At 36.6% G+C, this 20874-nt stretch overlaps 1 protein-coding gene across 5 annotated transcripts in view; it reads left to right on the top strand.

The window, feature by feature from the left end:
* The window catches only part of POLA1 (DNA polymerase alpha 1, catalytic subunit), a 213482-nt gene that overhangs the window by 123389 nt on the left and 69219 nt on the right, over window positions 1–20874 (top strand). For all 5 annotated transcript variants that reach the window (XM_026103404.2, XM_026103402.2, XM_064498137.1 and 2 more), the window contains one exon: window positions 19260–19376. In XM_026103404.2, the coding sequence (XP_025959189.2) occupies window positions 19260–19376 (117 nt within the window). The remainder of the gene's footprint in view (window positions 1–19259; window positions 19377–20874) is intronic.

Here is a 20874-nt window from a genome sequence, read left to right as displayed (position 1 = left end):
TATTAACACAGTGTAATGCTAATTCTATTGCAATGTTCTTTGGAAGTAAATCAAACACCATTCAAGAGATTAATTATAGTACATCTGTCTTTTTCAACCAAACTTATAATCTCATCAAAGAATGAATTGTCATGTTTGGTTGAGACTGTTTTGTATAAAACCATATTGACTGATGTTAATTACATTCCTGTCCTTTAATTCTTGGTCACTTGAAGTCCCTAACAGTTTTTCTGTAGTTTTTCTCCCAATTAACATCAGGCTACTGTGCACAGATACTGTAGTTATGTGGATCATCCTGGTTTGTGTGTTTAAGTATTGTGTGTTTAAATATTAGAACATTAGCACTTTTGCAGATCTGTGGGTCTCAGTCTTTTGAGGTAGTTTTAGGTATGAGGTCCAACAGATCATCTTGGTCAGCTCTGCAAGAACTTTTGAATATGAATACAAGCGTTACATGAATCTGCTGGTCTGAAATATTTTAAAGACCTATTAGTAGTCTGGCTACTCTAGTGTCTAGGTAAGATGGATCATAGAACCATAGAATAATTTAGGTTGAAGAAATCCCTGGATGTCATCTGATCCAACTGCCCACTCCAAGCTGGTCCAACTTTGATGTTAGATCAGGTTGCTTTGGATCTTATCTAATCGAGTGAATTTGAAATATCTTCAAAAGAGGGAGGTTCTAAAACTTTTCTGAGCAAAACATCTGCAGATGCAGATAGACCTATTTTGTGCAGCCCTTTTTTCTACTCTCGGCATGGCCCCATCTTCACCTATTCCTCCCAAGTAGTCATACTGCCCATTCCAGATGGTTGTGTCCACCTCCTGTAATTAAGGGATAGTACTGACTGGCTTTACATACTCCATTTGAAAATACTTCTGGTAAATACTTTATGTAGTTTTCTTCTATTCATACAAGTTAAAGTAAGTTGTTATGTTTCTATATCAGAATGAGTGTGTGTATCTATATAACTACAAATATAAATATATATGCGTGTTTCTATATCTTATTCCACCAGAAATTCTATTAAATAAAGTTTTTGGCTGTATATCTGGGACCTTCCTGTTTGAAGCGCAGCAAGAACAGCAGCCAGTTGATTGCACTGACTTGGTCTTCAGTATTTTCTTTGCAACTGTGGTAGTGGCTAGCATTACTTTTAAAAAGCATGAAAAGCTTTCTGTTGGTGTTTTCCCAGAATCCTTGTCCTTTTTCTTCTCTTAGCTGCCTCAAAACAATTTTTAATGAAACTTAGCACACATTACATTGGTGGTAGTTTTGTATTACTTAAAACATTGCCTCATTTATATATCTGTCCTGCCATTTTTATGCCAAATCTGTCTAAAACTGAGTTCTAGCTGAAAATTTCTGCTAAAAAGGGTTAGCATTTTTCAAGATTAAGAAAAATACATTGGTTTTCATGTTACACCATGAAAGTTTTTCATGTTAATCCACAACAGCTTTGCTGAGATGCTTTTATTTTTTTCTGACTTGACTTAGGTGCTCAAAATAGGGCAGCTCAGCCTGCATACTTGAGTGCTTTCTGTTCTTCATGGGAAGTACCAGATGCACCTAATTTGTAACCCCCTGAAGAAATTCAATTATTGATAGAAAATATGCTGAACCCTCTCTCGAAATTCCATCTCCCTCTGGCCCATCTTGTCACAGTCTCTGGTCTACACCTAGACAGCGTGCCAGGTATTGAGATTGTTCCTCAGAAGATCGTTGTTGAAATGATCCTCAGAAGATCAATGTGGAAACTGATATGGCATCGGGTACCAGACATGGCTGAAAAAAATCAGTCTCTCCTAAAGAAGTGAAGAACCATGCAATCTGAGTGTAGTGGGAAAGGTAAATAAAGTCGTGGGCATGAGGGAAAGAGGAGATGTCTGTCAAAAAGAATAGGCAGTCATAAGAGAAAGTTTGAGACTGCAAGCTAAAAGGACTGAGAGAAGGATTTGGGAAGAAAGTATTGAAAGTAGGTATAGAAATGGGTGGGCAGCTGAGGGGAGACTAAGGAGGAAAGGGACAGGAGAGCCTAGCTGTCTCGGGACACTTACCACAAGGATTTTTGAGACTTTACAGTTTCTTGCTTGGTGCTCAGTTTAATTAAATGAGAGGAGTAGGAGGAAATTGGGCACATTTAAGATGGAGTTAAGTAGGGGAGTAACTGTTCATTATCTCAGAATAAAGTATGTTACGGATAATATGTCAATTATTTGAAGTCCAACTATTATAAAAACAGGAGTTGCAGCTGAGATCTCTACATGTTGGTGTATGAACCTGCCTAATGAAGACCATCAAGCATCTTCATTTAGGCCTGGTAGTGGTCGTTTGAGGAAGAATAGAGAAGGAGGAAGTCTGATGTGACTCAGATCAGTTTAATTGTAGCCCATAGGCATGAAAATGCCTTAATCGTAATCCCTTGCTTAGTGCATGATACTGCAGCAAAGCAGTGTTAAAGTTGTTTGAATGACCTTGCTGTACCTGAAATGGCAGTTGCTTGAAGTCTTTAACACTTGACTGTGAGGTTGAGTATATATTTCTTCCTTCCTGACTTGTTTGTTTAGGTTCCATCTTCTCTTACTGTGAAAATCCGTTCAAATTTGGTAATTTTAAGCCTTTAAGAAAACTTTTTTTGTGTATTCTAAGCTGAGTTGTCTTGTATTTTAGCAGTAGAGTCCTTGTAAATGTTCAGCAAGATTCCTCGCAGTTAGATTTGGGGTTTTGGAAACAAGTTTCAGATCCTGGATCAGAAAATGAGTGTCTGACCTAGGATGTCAGTGACTTCTGCAGAAGCAGATAAGAAAAGAAAATCATTACTTTCAAATGGAGATGGGACAGGAGCTAGGCATGAAACACTTGCAAAGGGAAGCAGTGTTGTTTTTTAAGAGAGAGTTGGAAGTGTGGTTGAAAGACTGGGTAAGCAAAGAGGCTAGAATTGGCATATGGGACTAGAACCGAAACTCAGTGGATGTAGAGGAAACTAAGAGTAAAGAAGCTGAATTGAGTGAAAATGGCTGAATTTGAGTATTCTAACTGGGAATCCACTGGTGAGATTAACACCTGGATGGGCAAGTAGGCTTGAGATAGCATGCGAGGTCAGTCATAGATGAAGATACGCCTGTAGAAATTGGGACAGGAAAAGCAAGCAATTATATTTGAGAGTGAATAGTTTAAAAAAAGCCCAAAAGTATAAGTATACATATAAGGCAATTCCTGAGTTTTTGCCTACCTCTGCCATTGACAAACACAGGCCAAAATGTGTAGCTAGCCGAGAAGGTAGAAATTCACTGTTACTACTGGTTATTCTGTTAGCTCAAGCAGCAAAACATGTGCATAACTTTAAACCCTATTTTGAAGAAATATGGGCAGCATTTTTATTTAAAGTTAGAAGCATGATCCTGATACTGCAGTGTTGGACATTTGAAAGTTTAAGGTTTAAGAAATCCTAAAATTAATACCACCTTCTTACTTATTCAGGTCTCTTGTGTATGTCTTACAATGTTATCCCTTTCTCTTTTTTCCTTAGATTGTAGCCTATAGGTTGGACAGCGCTTGTTGGATAAGTTGCTAGACTGTATGTGTTTTCTCCTCCTTGTTTAGTGGGTGTTTTTTACTGTACTGAGTGCACTCTCTGAAACTTTGCCTAGAGTTATTTATCTTTCTCATGGAGTTTTCTGTGGAGTACCTTGCTATGGCATGGCGTGCCTCTTACAGAACATCTTGACAGGAGCCCTGTAAAGAGTAAAATGAGGGGACAAATTACTATTTTTATTTCTCAGAAAAATGAGGAATAGAAATATGAACATCAAAAGTATTCACAAATTTGGGTGCCCAAGTTGTGATGCAAAGGACCTGATTTTTAGGAGTATGTAGCGTAGTGTATCGTTTACTTCTCTAAGGGCAGCTTGTTTGGGTGTACTCAGAAGCTTCAGCAGTGTAGACCTTAAAATTTCAATGAAAACAGCCTGTTTTATCAGGTGATCTCTGATTGTGAGTCCTCTCGGTAAAGTTGAAGCGACTTTTCCAGCAGCACAGCAAATCCACTACTGCACAGAGGCAGTAGTACTTTTCAGCTCCCTGGGGTAGGATTCAGTTGCCTTTAGCACTTTGTTTTCATTTCTTTCATTTTTACTACATGCTATCCAGTGTTTATGGTATGTAGGCTTACAGCAGTGGTCTCTAAAACCTGTTTTATCCTAATGGCAATTCAGTCCTTTAATGAAAATTAAAGATGTGGTCCTTTAACTGTAGATTGATACATGATGTGTATGTGCAGGGAACTGAAAGAGGATTACACTAGCTTCTGATTGCCTGCTTTTTGTAGCGTAATGTATTTTTCATATACTCTTTGTATGCGAACATTTGTTGCTAAAGGGTGCCATTGAATTTTATAGGAACCATATGCATACATCTGATGGCAGAATTTGGCCTATATAGAGACATAACTTGTTAATGGTATAATGAAAATTAAACTCTGAGCCATTCAGTTTGTGGCATAATAAACAGTGTTTCAGCACATAACCCATGCACCTGCAATATTTAGTCAAGTTATTTTTAAGTCTGATTAGTACCATGTATTGGTCTGCTTTCAGCAAATAGTTTTTTCTTAAGCTAAATTATTCCTCTATATTTGTAACTTCTATTCCTGAAATATTATGTTCATTTTAATCTGATTTCTTGTAGTCCTAATTAAAGCCTATACTGTAACAATAAGGTCCTTAAAATTATAAAGACAGGAAAAAATATTAGCTGATTTATTAAATACATAGTATTATTCACAGGCAAATGTTTTATACAGTAAGTGTTCTCTCAGAAACCATCCAGTTTGGTGATTTTAAGAGTAAATTTTCCTTTTTAAGCAGTTACTTCCCCCTCTGATTTGGGGTTTTAATCATGACATGACATAAGCTTTCATGTTTTACTAAAGCTGCCAATGAGAGAAGTTGAGCACTAAATAGTTTACTTAATTATCTGCTGTACAACAGCTGCTAATATAGTAAAAAAATGCTATCTCATCTTTAGATCCCTTGTGAACAAAAAAAAGGAAGGAAAAAAAAAAGGCAGATAAGATGACTGTAGCTACCCTGTCTGCTTGGCGCACTCTTCCTCCTTCTCTCTCTCTCACTTTCAGTTTTCAGTGTGAAGAAGAGCAGGAGAACAATATTCTGTAATTAAGGATTCCATTAAGTTGAAGAAAAGAGCAAATGGAGTTGTTTGTTCTCCTAGCTGAAAAAATTTGTCTGGGGTGGGGGTTAGTGGTAGTAGTGTAGAAAGAGAGAGAGGTGGGTGGAGAGACTAAGTCAGGGCTGTTTGTTGAATATACTGTTAAGGACTGTTACCATCCTAATTAATCAAGTTAGAAATTACAGCTGTAGTCGGTTTCCCCCCAATTCTTGTTATCAATTTTCTTCTCTTTTGAGACAAAGCAAATATAAATTTTGTGTTCATTTGTCATTCGTTCTTTGACTTCAGCATCTCTGAAAATAACAATGTAGCACAAAAGACCAGTATTTACCTAGTTGTAATGTGGGTTGCCATGGTGTTTTGCAAATTATTGCAATTATGTTCACCATGCGAGTCGCCCTTGGTAACTGGCGAAAAAACTGATAATCCTGTTTTGAACAAAAGGTCAAATTGCTGAATAGAAAGTCTTGATTAACTAAAAGATGTACAAAGTGGAATTATTTCCTACCATTCAGAAATAGTTCTTGATCGGGTTTGGGGGAGGGGGTGAGTAAGTACATCTGATTACTGAAGTACAAAGCATTGAAAGGATGTTGTCTTGAGCCTTTCATGTAGTCTTAATGGTGGCTTTTTTGTCAAATTTACCCATTTGCGGCATTGAAAGAGGCAGCTGCATTTAAGCTTGAGAGATGGTGCTTTTTCAAGAGTTCAGTGCATGGAAAGTTCTCAGCAGTATCTGCAGTTTACTATTAGACCTTCGGCTATTAAAACTGATGTGCTGCATTTGAGCCCATAGCTCTTGGTGCTTGTGAAACCCTCTGACTGATGATCTAATAAAGTGCTCTTACCGGACAATCTCTGATCAGATACTTAAAAAAATAAAAAATAAAAAAAAACCCCACAGCTCTGAAAAGGATGGAAATAGAAACAAATGGAGGTACTAAAAAGTTTGCTTTTGTAATCTGCAGTGGAAATTTTAGTAAATTTTTCATTTCCCGTTTAAATATTTATTTACCAAAGTATTGCTCTAGAAATCATTTTTACATTTCTAAATCATTTACATTTCTAAATTTACATTTAGAAAAGTAAAAATTAATCTGAAAAGATGAAAAATTCTTCATAATCACAAGTCCTCAACAATTATGTACAAATACATGTGTACAGAATATTCCTCATGCTGTCATCGTATTCAAAACCATGTGATGGATTCCCTGCACTTTATAGCTATGAATTTCCTTTCCTCTTTTCTGTTTTTTTCTACATGGGAGGAGCAGGATAGGGAAGAGGTGAAGAGGATTAAGGGTTTTTTTCTTTTTTTAATTATTTGGCTTTTTGTTTTTAAATAGCTACCTGGAAATTAATTCTTAAAACTTTGGAGAGCTGTGTGAGAGCAGCATGAAAGCAAAGTAAACCTGAACAAGTTTGTGGGTTTACATTCTGCATCACCTAGCAACCTCCCGGCTCAGCCAGTTCTCTTGTCTGCCCTCAGTCCTGTTTACAGACTATTCAAACTGTTCTTCGAAACCAAGAAAGATATTCAGTTTCATTAGTGCCATTCTCAAGGAGAAAATAATTAAACTTAAATGAACTAACATTGCTTAGTGATGCCTTAAACTTTTCTAGTTTAAGATGACCAGACTGTTGAGACTTTTTCTCTATCATTACCTTGTATTCTGTTGAGCTCCTCTAAACTTACGTATTTATGTATTTCTTTATGTGCATTGTTATTTTTAAAGTTTTCAGAAATGTATTAACTCCTTCAGTATTTAGATGTTCATAACCATGTTGCAAAGGTAAATGTTTTGCGTTAGACATTCTTTTTGTCTTTTTTTGTTACATCCTGGAAATATATACTTGAGGTGACTACCTTACTGTTATTGCCATGTACGTGATTAAAATCAGATATTCTTTGTATGTTCCTTGTTACATTTAAAGTTGTATAGAAATTCCTACAAAACAATTCTGTGATAGGAAAAAAAGAAAGCAAGGAATGTACATGTGTTTGAGGGGAAGGGGGAGAGGGAGAAATCATGGAAGAAGTGGGAGAAGAGAGTGTTTTTAGCTTTCTAACCAAAGTAGAGGCACAGATCTTATGAAATCTTGAGTCCTCACTGTTTGTATTTGCTAGATTCCTTAACAAGCAATACATGGCTGGACTGTATGAGCTCTTTGTGCTTTGTTGACAGTTGACAGACAAAGCCAAATTATTTCTGAAGCAAGGTACTGTACTTAGTTGTGACCTATGAATGTGGCTTGCTTTGAGTTGTATGAATAGGGAGAATATTTTACAGAATAGACTTGAATATCCTTCTAGACGTTTTAGTTGTCCATACAGAAATACATAAGACATCTTTCACTGATGTCTTTCTCAGTGTAATTTTTCTTATATAGTCATTTTAAGTATGTCTTCTCCCCATTGCTTGCATGAAATCCAATTTAGCTGCTTTGGTATTGTCCTGCAAGAGTAAAACAAAATTGGTGGTAATTATTGGCTGTCTCTGTGAGCAGTATGTTAGTCTATGAACACTTGTGCTCTACTTCTTAATGTGTCTGGGTGCATATTTTGGTGCTTAGAACATTATTGTAAATGAAGATAACAAGACCAAGATATTGGCTTTGATGTGAAGTAAAGCAAAACACACTTGCTAATGTATTGTATAATATACAATTGTTAAAGTTGGAATTTGTCCACTTGTGGTGCTATTACATGTGTTTAAATGAGGGCCACTGTTTGCATCTAACCTCTCAGAAGGGTTTGGAGTGCTCTATTATCCTTTCAGCAGGTGGATGGCAGAGCCTGGTCTTTGCACAAATGAGATCGATAAGTTTCAGATAACTTGTATGAAATGACATATGACTGTACATTTAAAGATGCCTTACTTTTTTTAAAAAAATCAATTTTTAATAACATGTAAAACTCTTACACTGACCTACGTGATATTTTTCACTTCTGTCTTTGATAATTTTGTTTAAAGAATTTTGTACTTTAGCTTCAGCATTTTGGGTTCTTTTTGGGTGATAGGGTACATTTCTACGTGTTCCAGTATCTCCTGTTTTGATTTTTTTTTTTCTGAGATTTTAATGGTCTAACTGATATGCTGTATTTTGCTGAGACTAATATTTTCCACAGATTAATGATTTTTTTCTGTCTTGAATGACTTCTTTCTTTCTTTCTTTCTTTTTCTTTTCTTTTCAGTTTGGGTTAGAAAGCAATTCAAGTTCTGTTGTTTTTGAATATCCTAAATCAGAAAATGTCATTCTTGAAATTCTAAAAAGTTCCATTTTCAATAGCCTAAAAATAGGCATGTGATAGTTTGTGGCTTACTTTGTATCACAGGATCAATATATTACTGATAGACCATTGAGGTAGCTCATTTATTGATGGGTATTTACTATACATGAGTAGTGAATAAATTCCTAAACTATATGCTTATGGGACAGAATTTTTTGTAGGGCTAAATCCTATTCAGTTTATGTCAAATTTTCATAATATTCAAGGGGATTAGATATGGGTCTTGCCTTTGGATGTTTTGGGTCAGAGCAGTTTGATGTGAAAGACTAGCCTCACTTTTCATAGTGGCTGCTAGGAACCTACATCACTACTTCTCTCGTTCTAATGATCATCAGCTTTTTCAAGATAGAAGGACACTTCACGTTTTGCTGGGAAACCCACTCAGGAAACAGTTGGGGTTTTTTCTGTCATAATTTCTTTATGGTAGCAAGTTAGCTAAGCTACATTATCCTCACTTATAGTTTGTCTGGTTGCTCTGGACCTTCACACCTGGTCTTTCAGTGGCATTTCACAGCTGTCTTTGGGTCAATGCGGGCTGGCACCTTTTCAGCTGGGAACTAAGACAACAGATATGAGCGTCTCTGAGAACAGGAGGTTTGGGTAGATATTGGAGAAGGTATCCTTTTTACTAGTAGTACTACCTCATTGGTTGGTAAAGTCATTTGCCTTCTACTAGGAAGTTCTGGGCTAACATATTTCAATTTGATAATGTCCTTTAATGCGATTCCTGTGATGATAATACTGAATGTATAACCATCCATCCATGGTCTGTGCTGCTTTGAAGTAGCATGCTTTCAAAAGCAATTCGTATCTCCTTGTTACTGTTCTTTCATTTAAGTTCTGTATTTTTCCTGAAAGATCACTTCTATCCATTAGTAAGCCTGGGTAATGCTTTCTCAGGCAAACGGTGAATTCAAGAGGAGCAGAATGAATCATCCAGGAAAGGATTTCCTTTCTATATGAGAGGTTTTTTTAATCTACTCCGTTCCCACAGCTGAATTCAGATCAGTTACATAGGCCAAAACTGAAGAAGCTCCGAAAATGAGGAAGTGCTTCGAAAAGAAATTGAATTCATATCTTCAACTTCAATGGAAGTGAGGCAGCATGAAATGGAGTGTGAAATGTCGTGGTCCCCGTTTACTTTTCTCCTAAATTGGATGATCAGGTAGCATCAGACTCTAAAAATATCATACTGGGAAATGTAACCCATTTTTTCTGGATGAGGAACTAGCTGCAATATTTATTGTATAAAAAAAGCTGAATGTGAAGTCAGTGGACAGGAGTCAGCTGATAAAGAAAATCGTTCCTTATCTTTGTGATCTGGATAGCCATATAACACACTGGATCTGTGACCAGGTCTCTTAATGAACTGCTTGTTAGTTTTAAGTATAAATTTCAAGAACAAATTTCAGTCACCGAGTTACTAAAACTATTTGCATTGCTTCTTGGAATTTAAACCCAGATATCTGCAATATATAACAAATACCAGAGAACAGGGGCTAAGCCTTCCCCAGGTAAGAGGGTTAAGCTATAGAATAAATTTCTAGAGGAGGCCATGCAAATCTAAGGTGCATTCTAAGTATATGCTGCAATATCTTTCCTTTCTGCTAGGCTGATAATGTTTAACATGGTGCCTATCTCAATTAAACTTAAAAGGCAGAAACTGTCGTCAGCCAGCATCAATAACACATTGTTGACCCATCTCCTTTCATAAAATAATTTTGTTGAAGAGTCTGTGAAAATATCAAAGGAATTTGTTATTGGAAGATGTTTAAACGTTACAGTGAGGACAGCAGTATAAAGTCTTGAAACAAGATATCCTCAAAGATTGCCTTTGTTTCCTGTGTTAGATTTCAGAATAAATACAAGTTAGATGAGGTCAATGTCAAGAGGTTTTGACTTAAATAAAACTTTCAGGTATATATAGCAGTTCAAGGAAATTTGCAGGCACTCTTCATTTGGAAATTCTTTTACATCTTGAAATTTTAGGGTGAAATTCAGACATATCTTTTCTTTAGTATGGGATCTCCTGAACCTGACATATGGGCTTCTGACTTGCTATGATTTGATCTCTTTATAGTAAAGAAGTCTTTACATACTAAAGCAGTGTAGAGAGCTTTTCCTGTAACTTCTTGTTAAAAATTTAACAAAGTGGACAGGTAGGTTGGAATGACTAGTATATCAATAATAAAAGAGTAGGAATTCCAGCTCTTTTGCAGAAAGGAATTGGCATCTATCCATATTCTGCTTTGAGATCTAAATTTATCTGAATCTAGCTATGAAGGGGTTTTGCAGGCCCTGCGGATTTCTTTGGCAAACGAGACCCTTCTCATGGCCCCACAGATTTTTTTTATTAGTGTTTGGTGTCTGTGCTTGACAAATATCAAATTTCCTCTTCTGCCTTGGAGAATCGTGCCCTTTTTTATTTTGAGCCAGTCTGGTTTTATAAATTTGATAATTCAGTCTCCAAGGTGTTCGTACTAGTATCTAAATTCCAAAGGAATGGCCATCTGTGCTCTCAGGCTGTCTAGGAGACATGTTGACTTAACTGGGTCAGATGTTTTAAGATACCACCAGTGTGCAGCCCTCCTTGTCAAAGTGTGCTCCAGTGCTCCTCTCACTAAAAAAACACTGCATCCATAACATTGATCAAGAAACTATCTGAAATATCTTTGAACTTGCTTTAGAAGAATAATCAGGATGAAGCAACTAGCTGGATAAGAAAAAGTATATAAAGCAGACAGGCACCAAGGGACCACAAAAAGTTTAGTTGACAGCATAGCTTCATAAAGAGGCATCAGTTGTGGAGCATGCAATAATCTCATTAGAGGCAGGTTTTTCTTGAGAATAAAGTGCTTTGGACTGATATGAGGTTTCCACATAATTTCTATTGGCTTTGGAAATACCTTGTCTTATGGGTTGGAAGTGCATGAGCTACTAACTTCTGAACTTATCCTTAAGAATGTATTTCAAGCTGTTTTTGGTGCAGATGGCTGAATGAATGCATATGTTCTTAGGCATAGCAAGGGCATCCAGTTCAGTAGTTAATTAAACCTTAGATGTTCTGTAGATGAGCACTTTAAATGAATCTGTGTTCACCCACATTCATAATCTTTCTCCTGTTTAAAAAAAAAACTGCATAGAGTAACTCTTTTTGAAACCAAATCAGTTTATACATAGTGCCTGGAGAAGGCCCTTGAAGCCCTGATTACAGGAAGTGGTGTCTTTTGCGGGGAGGGGGGAAGGGGTTGGGGTCTGTTTATTCATTTGCTATTAATTGTTCTTTAGAAGTACCAAAGGGAAAATGCATCAGGAGGGAAAAGTGTGATACTGTTTTCCACTGATCTGATACTCAAGCATCAAAACTGTAGCTGGCACAAACACTCCTGAAACTTCATTGTGATAATGAAGGAGTGCATTTGTGACATGATTCTAGTGCAAAAGGCAGATTTTCCAACTTTCATAGGCATGTTACTCTTTCTGTAGATGAGAATAGTGTGTTTCTGATTATGCCTATCTTAGCCTTTTCTCATCGAGTCCTTCATCTTGAGAAACCCTTTCAAAAATTGAACAAGTCTGTGCTTTTCCTTTGCCTAGCAGCAGTAGAATCTCTTCAGGGAGACAGGTCTTCTGAGGTTTTTACCAGAAATGTTTCCCATGGAAAAACTGGGATGTTGCCTGAGGAATCTGAGTTATGCTGGACTTCAGCTCAGTAAGTGGGTTTACCATGTGAAATCTTCTTTCGCTATTTGTGATAACATTCCTGTCCTGAGAGGCTTCTTCTTTGGGTTGTAGCAGTAGCAGGTGTCACTCAAGTCTGTATTAGGTACTGAAGTTCTGGTGCCTGATGCTAGTTCCTCATGCTGTCATTCAGATTTTCATTGCTGATGAGATGCCTCACCAGCATGGTGCAAATACATTGGTTCCAGTCACTCTTCTTACTAGAGTATTTCTTTTGATCTGACCTAAAAAAAAAAAAAAAAAGGTGCTTGGAAGCTGAAATTACTTCAAGGACATGAGTTTCTGATACACAGCAGAAAAACTCCCCTGACTTTACAGCAGTAGCTTGTCTTAGAGTGGATATTGATTCCACCTTTGGTGTTTCAAGTGTAAAATGGTGATGTAATTCCTAAAAGATCTAACTGAAGACACTTGAGCTAGCAAGTGTGAAGGCACTTAGCAACGGCAAGGATTCGGCTCGAGGTCTAATTCCTGAGATGCTGTATATTCCTAAAGTAAGTTTGCTGATCCTCCACCCACAACATTCAGATATTTACAGCGATAAGATGTGGAACAGAGAGAACGAACCTGAGCTGTAGAACAGGCTATGGCAAGTGGAAGTGATAACTTTCAGGTCACTGAATCAAGACCAGTATTGCCACAAGACACTTATTCATTAAAATCATCAACGTTTTGACACTGGCATGAGGGTATCAGTAAATTTGATAGTTTAGCCACTTATTTATGTATTGGGTAAACCTCATCCTTCCAAAGGATCTAGAGCCACCTTCACCAGATTTGTCCTGATCCACTTAGGCAACACTATCCATAAAAATAGACTGTAACAGGAAAAAGGGGCTTGAGGCTTCTGCTCTTGGAATTAGTGGAAATAAAGCATAGTCCTTTGTAAGTAAGTAAGTGTAGTCCTTGCAAAAGGAGAACTGATGTTTTGAATCAGGAAAATTTTCATTCTCTCTCACATTCAGTATTTTAGAAGCCAGTTTGGTGATCAGGAACAAGGACAGAAAGCTCGTAATGGTTAACTAGAAAGCATGTCCAAGTAGTGTTCCCATACTTCCTTTTCTAGGATATTTTGATAAGATAAAGTGATAATTCTAGCTTTTATGGTGGCTGAGGAAACCATGGGGTTTGGATTCAGTAGGCTTGAGGTTGTATATTCCAGTCATCCGGAGACTGGACATCATCCACCAAGATCCTATTTTTAAAATCCATTAAGATTTTCTTCAATGGAGAGTGAGACTGTTGAAAAGCAAGCACTAATTACATTTTGAATTCTTCTTCAAAGTGACTGACAGTGATCTCTAAATAATTTTCAGTGCTTGCAGCTTTCTTTTTACTACTGCTTTTTTGCATTGCTTGTGAACTTAAAGCATCGTAGTCCCTCAGTGTTGAGGCTGTCTGAGGGCAGGAACATAGGTACAGAACTGAAGTGACTTCAAGAGCCACCTCCAGTCCTCTGCTGTGGCATGCAACCCAACTGTATTGTGAAATGTAGTTTGTAAAAACTGTTAAGATAAAGCTCTATAAATGTATGTCATTGACTCCTGCAACTTCTATTTTAAAGGCTGTTCCAAAACCCCTTGTCTCTATTTTGGGGTGATATTTATAATGCTTTTTGATCACTAGAATGAGAGAGGCTAAATTCTCAGGAACAGATTTAGAAAGAAAGAAAATTACTTTTGACTTGCAAATTTCTCCCCATTAGCTGCAGTTTGTGGACATAATACTCTTCAGGGATTTTCTTTTATACTATGCATTTACTTCAGGTTTTTTTGCTTACATCATATTACATATTTTGAACTGAACTAAGCATTTGTGGACAGAATGCTTGGAAATGCTAGTTGCTTTTTTCTTTTCTGTTTTTTTAACCAACTTTCATTTCATTTTCCACAATGTTGCAGACACCAAGTATAACAAAACTGAAGGTTTCCTATTATGATTTTGTTTGATCTATTGCAAATTAATTTAAAGACTCAGTGATAGCTGCTGGGAAATGAAGGATTGGTGTTGTTTGGTCAGTGAAGACAATAGGCATGGATCAAATGAGGGCTAACAATAAGGCCCTTGAACAAATTGAATTGGAACATAATGCATTTGTTGAGTGTGATTGCAACATGCATGTCCATGGAGAAGTTTTTTATTTAAAATGAATCAAGACCGTAGCTTAATTATCAAAGCAAAACAAGAGACATAAAGAGCTACATGTTTCTGATACTGCTTTTCTCAAAAATAGCTCCCTTCACACAGTTATCTACATGTTTAATTTCCATTCATAATAGCAACAGTTATTGTTGTCATTTGTTAAGAGAGATTAACAGATAGTAAGTACAAACAAACGCAAGTAAATCCTGAATAGAGAGCTGACAAAGAAGAAAAGACCTCTTTAATTATAACTGGTAGGAAGTCTAGGCAAATTACATTAACTGTTTTCTATGTGAATTGAAGGGACATTTAGTTAGTTTCTATGTCACAGATACTGTTGTGTGTTTTTTAATGCAGGTGACTTTACAGCTTAGAACTCCATTTTTAAATGCAATTTATCTAGAAATATACTTTTTAGTGAAAGTTACACATTTTGATAATTTGTTCTTTAGTTGTTAAAAACAAATACAATAGTAATGAGCTGTTTGATTAGAATGCCTATTTTCATCCTAATATAAGCTATTATTTTTATTTTAAGCAGATTTTTTCATTCTTTTTCACCTTCTGTATTTTGCACCCAGCAAAGTCCCCAGCTCTTTCTTCAGCAGTGATTAAATTGGACTGAAACAATTGCATAAGGAAACTTGCTTCACCTGTCATTATTCCATGATAACTTGGGTGGACCGTCTTTATGCATTCCCTATAAGATAATAGAAGCAGTACGTTACAAGTGGTATAGTCCTTTGATTCTTAATCATTAGCTAAAAATGCCAATAGGTGGCAGAAACCAAACACAGTTTCTTTTATCAAGCATTATCATCGTGGTTGTCTATTTTTTAGTGTTCTACTCAGCTGAGGTTCTGATGCTGCTCCCATTCCAGGCTTTGTTTTTACAGTTGCACTTGCATTCCCTAACCAAATACCTTACTGTCTGGCAGTTTCCACACTTTGTTTTTGTGGTATAATAAATTGTCTTAAAGTTCAAATATAGTCATTTAATATGTTTTGAGTCATGAATGTTCTCTTTTGTGCACACAGAATCTTTTCATTGTTACAACTGAAACAATTATACACTGAAACAGAAGGGTTTCTGTAATGGCTTAGGTGAGTTAGTGCTGCACTGCCCTTTCACAGGAAGGTATAGCTACCACATAATAAGCAAACATGGCATAAACAGCTTTCCACGTAGAGCATATCTTCATCTCTAAGAATTAACTTAATGGATGATACGTGACATTTTGCTGTCCTTTCCAAAAATGTTTTGATGTTTTCTCTCATAGCGGTTCTCATGATATTCTAAGTACTCATATAAGTATCTAGTGTCTGAAGATCTCAAGTTCTTTCTTTCACTAATTTTTTATGTAATAAGTTATTCCATGTCTATTAAAACTGAGTTATTTTAAAAATGCAAGGCAATATAATTAACACCTTTTTTAATAAGTAAATAAATAAATAAAACTTAGGTCCACATGCAAAACCAAAGCTAAGGACTAGCTTTTTGGCTTGAGGCTCATTTTGAGTCCACTGATTTTAGAAGACCTTGGGTCAGGTCCAAAATTAGGACTTTTAACAATAAAGTATCTGCTGATGAAGTAGCTCAGTCTTGATACAGCAGCCTGTATCTTTCTAATGCCACTTAAGAAGTATTTGTCAGAAATAATTTGTATGTGATGAGGAGAGTGGTACTAGGACTGCTAGGTGCAACAGACCAGAATTAACTTCATGGAAGATTTCTGAATTCCTGGAATTTTCTCACCTTGCAGTACTATATATGTAATGATTTAAGTTGTTAGCATGCATAACAATAACACTGAAACTTGGCAATCAGATACAGTGATCATACTGTTTCCCAAAACTTTGTTCAGACATTAAGTGTGCCCTTATTTTATTAAGAGAGCCCCAGAGCATGATTTGTGTCATCCCAAAATCTGTTAAGTGAATTGTTTTTTGGAGATGCTTTTTCTCCATTTACTATAAAGAGGTGTTAGGATGACTAGCTTAGACTGGGCATCAGACTTTTAAATACCAAAAGCTGGGTGAAATGAAGCCTAACTATATATCTTAATGGACTCTCTGTGATATTTTTTGACTTTTTTTTCTTTTCTTTTTTTTTTTTTTTGACTGCCTGCATAACTACCTACATATGCATAAAAGTTCCTCCGTGCAAGAGCAACAGGAAGTGTTTCATTGGGCATGGCACTGAGGGGCATAGTATTGCGGATAGGGTGTGGCTGCAGAAATGGTGAAAGAAGAGAGGTTCTAGAACCTGGGAAGGCTTTTGGAATAAAGGAAGCTATTCACAAAGGATTTGGGGTTTTCTTCAAAAAACAAGAACAAAAACAAAAAAAGCTTGAATCAGACTACTAGTGCTTTTGAAAAGATTATAGGAGAATATATTCTTAAATTGAAGAAAGTGGTAAAGCTGGCAGGTATGAAAAGACAGTGTTCCGGTTATCAGATCCTCTAGAGAAGAAGTCATGAAAAGCTCTCAAGCCTGTGTACTCTAGTAAACAATAGGAAGGAAATGGGCAAAAATACTAAATGAGCTTTTCAGAGTAGTTATAGTAAAGTCTCATTTTTAACAAGACTTTGGAAAACGGAAACTGAAATTCATATGTGCCTCTGCACAAGTTCCAAAGCATTAGGAATAAAGTAATTGAAATATATGACTTTACTAGGTTACTGACATAGTCATATTGAATCAGGACACTGGATTACTGAGGTACAAAATAAAGATACAGTTTGGATCATGCTGGTGAGAAAAGAAAATTCAAGTTTTGTAGGATTAATGAATTGACTTTGCTAGCAAGCCAGAATATCTATGAACTAAAAGCCAGAAAAACTATATAGTTGTAGGGTTATGTTACTGTCCACCCAGTCAAAGTGGTCATAGTGACTGTAGTGCTCTGAGTGAGGCTGTGGAAACTGGAAGGGTAGGAAACACAATAGTAATTGGAAACTTCAGTTGACATCACAGAGGTTAGGTAGAAGTCATGCCAGAGCATGCTTAAAGAGCCAACAAGAAGGGAAGCAAGCAACTTTTTGAGTTGTCCTCTGGTTTGTAATATTTCTGTCAAAAGTGCCAGCAATCATACTATGTTTAGATTCAGCTTCCTTGCAGGAGCAACAAAAACAGAAGATTGGAAACAGGTGAAAATAAATGGTCACTACTCACAGAGCAGAATACAACTGCAGAGATATGTGATAATCTCAAATCAGTGTGTGTTAACAGTGCCGAGCTACTCAGCAGTAGTACTGGCAGAGACTGTTAGAGAAGTGTGGCAGACAGACCTTGTGATACCAAGTTGGCTGGTCAGTTAACAATGGAAGATGAAATCCTGTGTTGATTAATGGTAAGTGATGCAGATGCTAAAAACCCAATCCTAATTTTGCACACAATGTGTGTATTTAATATTACCATTTAAGAATAAGATTTTAATAAATACCTTTATGAAAATGTCTGCTTTTTGCTGAATAGTTCAGTAGTGCTGCAGGAAAAACTGAACTTAAGGAATTGAGAGAGGAGCAAGGAAGAAGATATAAAATATCTTAATGTTTCTATAGAAATTCATGTTCCTCCAGCATCTTGAATACAGTGTGCCATACTGGTTTCATCTCCCTCTCCTTTTCTCCCATTTTCCTCCTCCCCCTCATTTTAAAAATGAACTGGAGAACATTCTGAGAAGGGCAACAAAAATGTGGTTTCCATGTGAGGAACAGTTAAATAAATCAGGACTGTGGTTTGGAAAAGAGCTTGATTACAGGTGATGTGATAGAGGTCTGTAAAATCATGAGTGACGTAGAAAAGATGAATGCAGAATGATTATCCCTAGTCTCTTCCAATACAGGAACTAGAAGGCATTAAAAAAGAAAATCCTAACAGATGGTGTTTTCAAGAGAAACAAGACACTTTTTCATAGAGTAGGTAGTTGTTTTGCAGGATGTTGTAGATGCTAGAAGTTTACACTGGTTCAGAAAGCAGTTAGAGAAATTCTTTAGGGTGAGGGGAGTAATCCATCTAGGGCTACTGAATATATAAAAACACTGATTCAGGAGGTGCTTGAGATATCCACCTCTCAAACCTGGAAAAATCTTCTGGAAAAATGTTACTGTATGCTGCTGCTTGTGCTGTTCCCTAGGTATCTGCTATTGGTTATATTTAAAGACAGGCCATTACACTAGTGTAACCTGTGGTTGGACCTGGTATAAAAGATGTCCTTACATCCTCCTGATCCCGGAAGCATTCTTTCTTTGGTACTCTGAGAGATGCATTTTGCATCGTCTGTCTGAGCTGATGTAGAGCAAGCTGGTTCAGAATTTATTTCATTTTAACTTGTCAAAAAAAAAAAAGTTTTTCCTAAAGGAGTCTGAGTTTGTTGAAGTCTCAGTATCTTCCTGAAAAAAAAAGTTTTTGCCTGTCATCAGAAAACCTAAAAAATAAGATTGTTTTGTAAAATCTTTTCATCTCTAAAGCACAAGCAAGGAAATCGCACCTTATTTTAAAATTTAGTTTGTTATAGATCTCTTGCTGTTTGGTCTGCACAGTTGTACAAAGTTATTTTGTTATATGTTAGCGTTGTGTGAATTGGAGAAGAGAAGAGCAAAGGTTCCAGTATATTTCAAGAAGGAGATGACTCTGTGTAGAACTTGGGATTTGAAGCACGAAAATGTCAATTTTGTTCTCCACCACCGATTATGTTACCTTAAACAAAGATCTTCATTTCTTTATTCCTAATTTTAGATCTTTGCAACACATATAGCAGTATCAGCTTCACAGAAAACACTAAAGCCTTTTTTTTTTCCTTCCTTGAGTATGATTCATTGTTTGGATGGAGGAAAAAACTGAATTTATAGTAAAAATGTCTTTTTCCTTTTCTGCTTTTTCCCTTTCTGCAGGGTTGGTTAGTATGTGAGGAGCCAACTTGCCAGAATCGAACCCGTAGACTTCCCCTCAGTTTTTCTCGGCATGGTCCTGTGTGCCAGGCCTGTAGGAAGGCTATTCTAAGACCAGAGGTAAGTGTTTTAGGATGAATCTTTGCTAATGGTTGGGCAGGATTCTCATGAAGCTCTCAAATCTATTAACTCTGCCTTTCAAAGGCAGCAGGATTAAGCAGGAATTTTTCATTCTGTTATTAAACAAGACTGTTTTATGCTCATCTTACTCCATGTTTAAGCTATGGCATCACTGCTTTGGAAAGAGCATTCTGAGCAGCTGCCGTGTTTGGAAATTTTCCAGCTGACCAGCATTTGTCCAGCAAACTAGAATATTTTTGGAGAATTTCTTCTATCTTGTAAAAGGAAAAAAAACCTCACTTTTCTGCCATCTGGTTTTCATCTGACTGAATTTGATGCTAAGGAGCTGGAAGTCTCAGCTGTCATGCCATCTTCTGTGGGTACTCTAAGGTAAATATTTTCAGGAGGTGAGAAGTTCTGGGTATTGCAACTCTCTCTTGAATTAGGCTTCATGCCTGAACAGTGTAGAAGCTTGAGCAAGATGCTCTGGTCTTCCAGATTCCAGGACTGCATACTCTATCCTAGATGAGTCTTCAATACTGAGATTAAAGGAAGCTGATTCATGTTGTAAAATTCTAGCAAAGGTCTTCAATTCCTTTGTTTAGAAGAAAGAAAGTTGAGTTTAACTTTTAGAAATGTTGACATTTTGCAGAGTTTTCATATAGCTACTGCAGTGAGAGAGAATGATTCCATAAAATAGGGAATCTTCAATAGGGACTTCATTTTAACTTGTAATAAAATCTTTAAATTTATCCTTACTTACATAACATTTACAAAAATCAAAGATTTGGGGGTTGGGGTTGAGTGAACACTCTCAAGAAGACAGCATTGTTAAACTTGCCACATGAGATTTTTTGCTCCTTCTTAGTACTGAAGATCTAAAGAATTACAAAGAGTAAGTGTCAAAAAACATCTGGGTCTGAAAAAATTATTCTCAGCAGAAAGAGTGATTGAAAAGATAGGGATATTGGACATGATGATACGTTGCTGATAAAGAATAGAAGAAAATCATATAGAAGGTAAAAATGAATGGAAGTGCTCAATCTCTTAACACAGGAACCAGGGGATATCACATAAAATTAAAAAGGAAGAAAAGCAAAACCAATAGAGAACAACACTTTTTCACCTGTGTCATTAAACTGAAGTTCAAACCAGTGATAAATGGACAGAAGCTTATATGGGCGTTGTAAGTGTCCAGAATTGTTGGTTAACAACAAAAATTTCTGAAGAAATGTGAGAGCTAAGGTTTCAGGTTTTAATCCAGTTTCCAGCTATTACAGAGACAGAAGACATTTAGTGAGGAGTAGATTATTCTACCTTCTGCTGCTTCTGGATTCTGTCACATTCCTCCAAAATATAAATGCATTAGCCAGCATAAGACAAAAATACTGAACTGGGCAGCAGCATCTTTGCTCTCATCAAGTATATTAGTTCCTGCTGAGAATTTCAATATTTTGTCCTAATTAGTCAGTGCTGGTTAGAGCACAAGTGGCCTAAA

This window comes from Dromaius novaehollandiae, chromosome 1 (assembly GCF_036370855.1).
Source record: "Dromaius novaehollandiae isolate bDroNov1 chromosome 1, bDroNov1.hap1, whole genome shotgun sequence".
In the NCBI taxonomy this organism is placed as follows: Eukaryota; Metazoa; Chordata; class Aves; order Casuariiformes; family Dromaiidae; genus Dromaius; species Dromaius novaehollandiae.
This window is presented reverse-complemented; position numbering and strand designations above follow the sequence as displayed.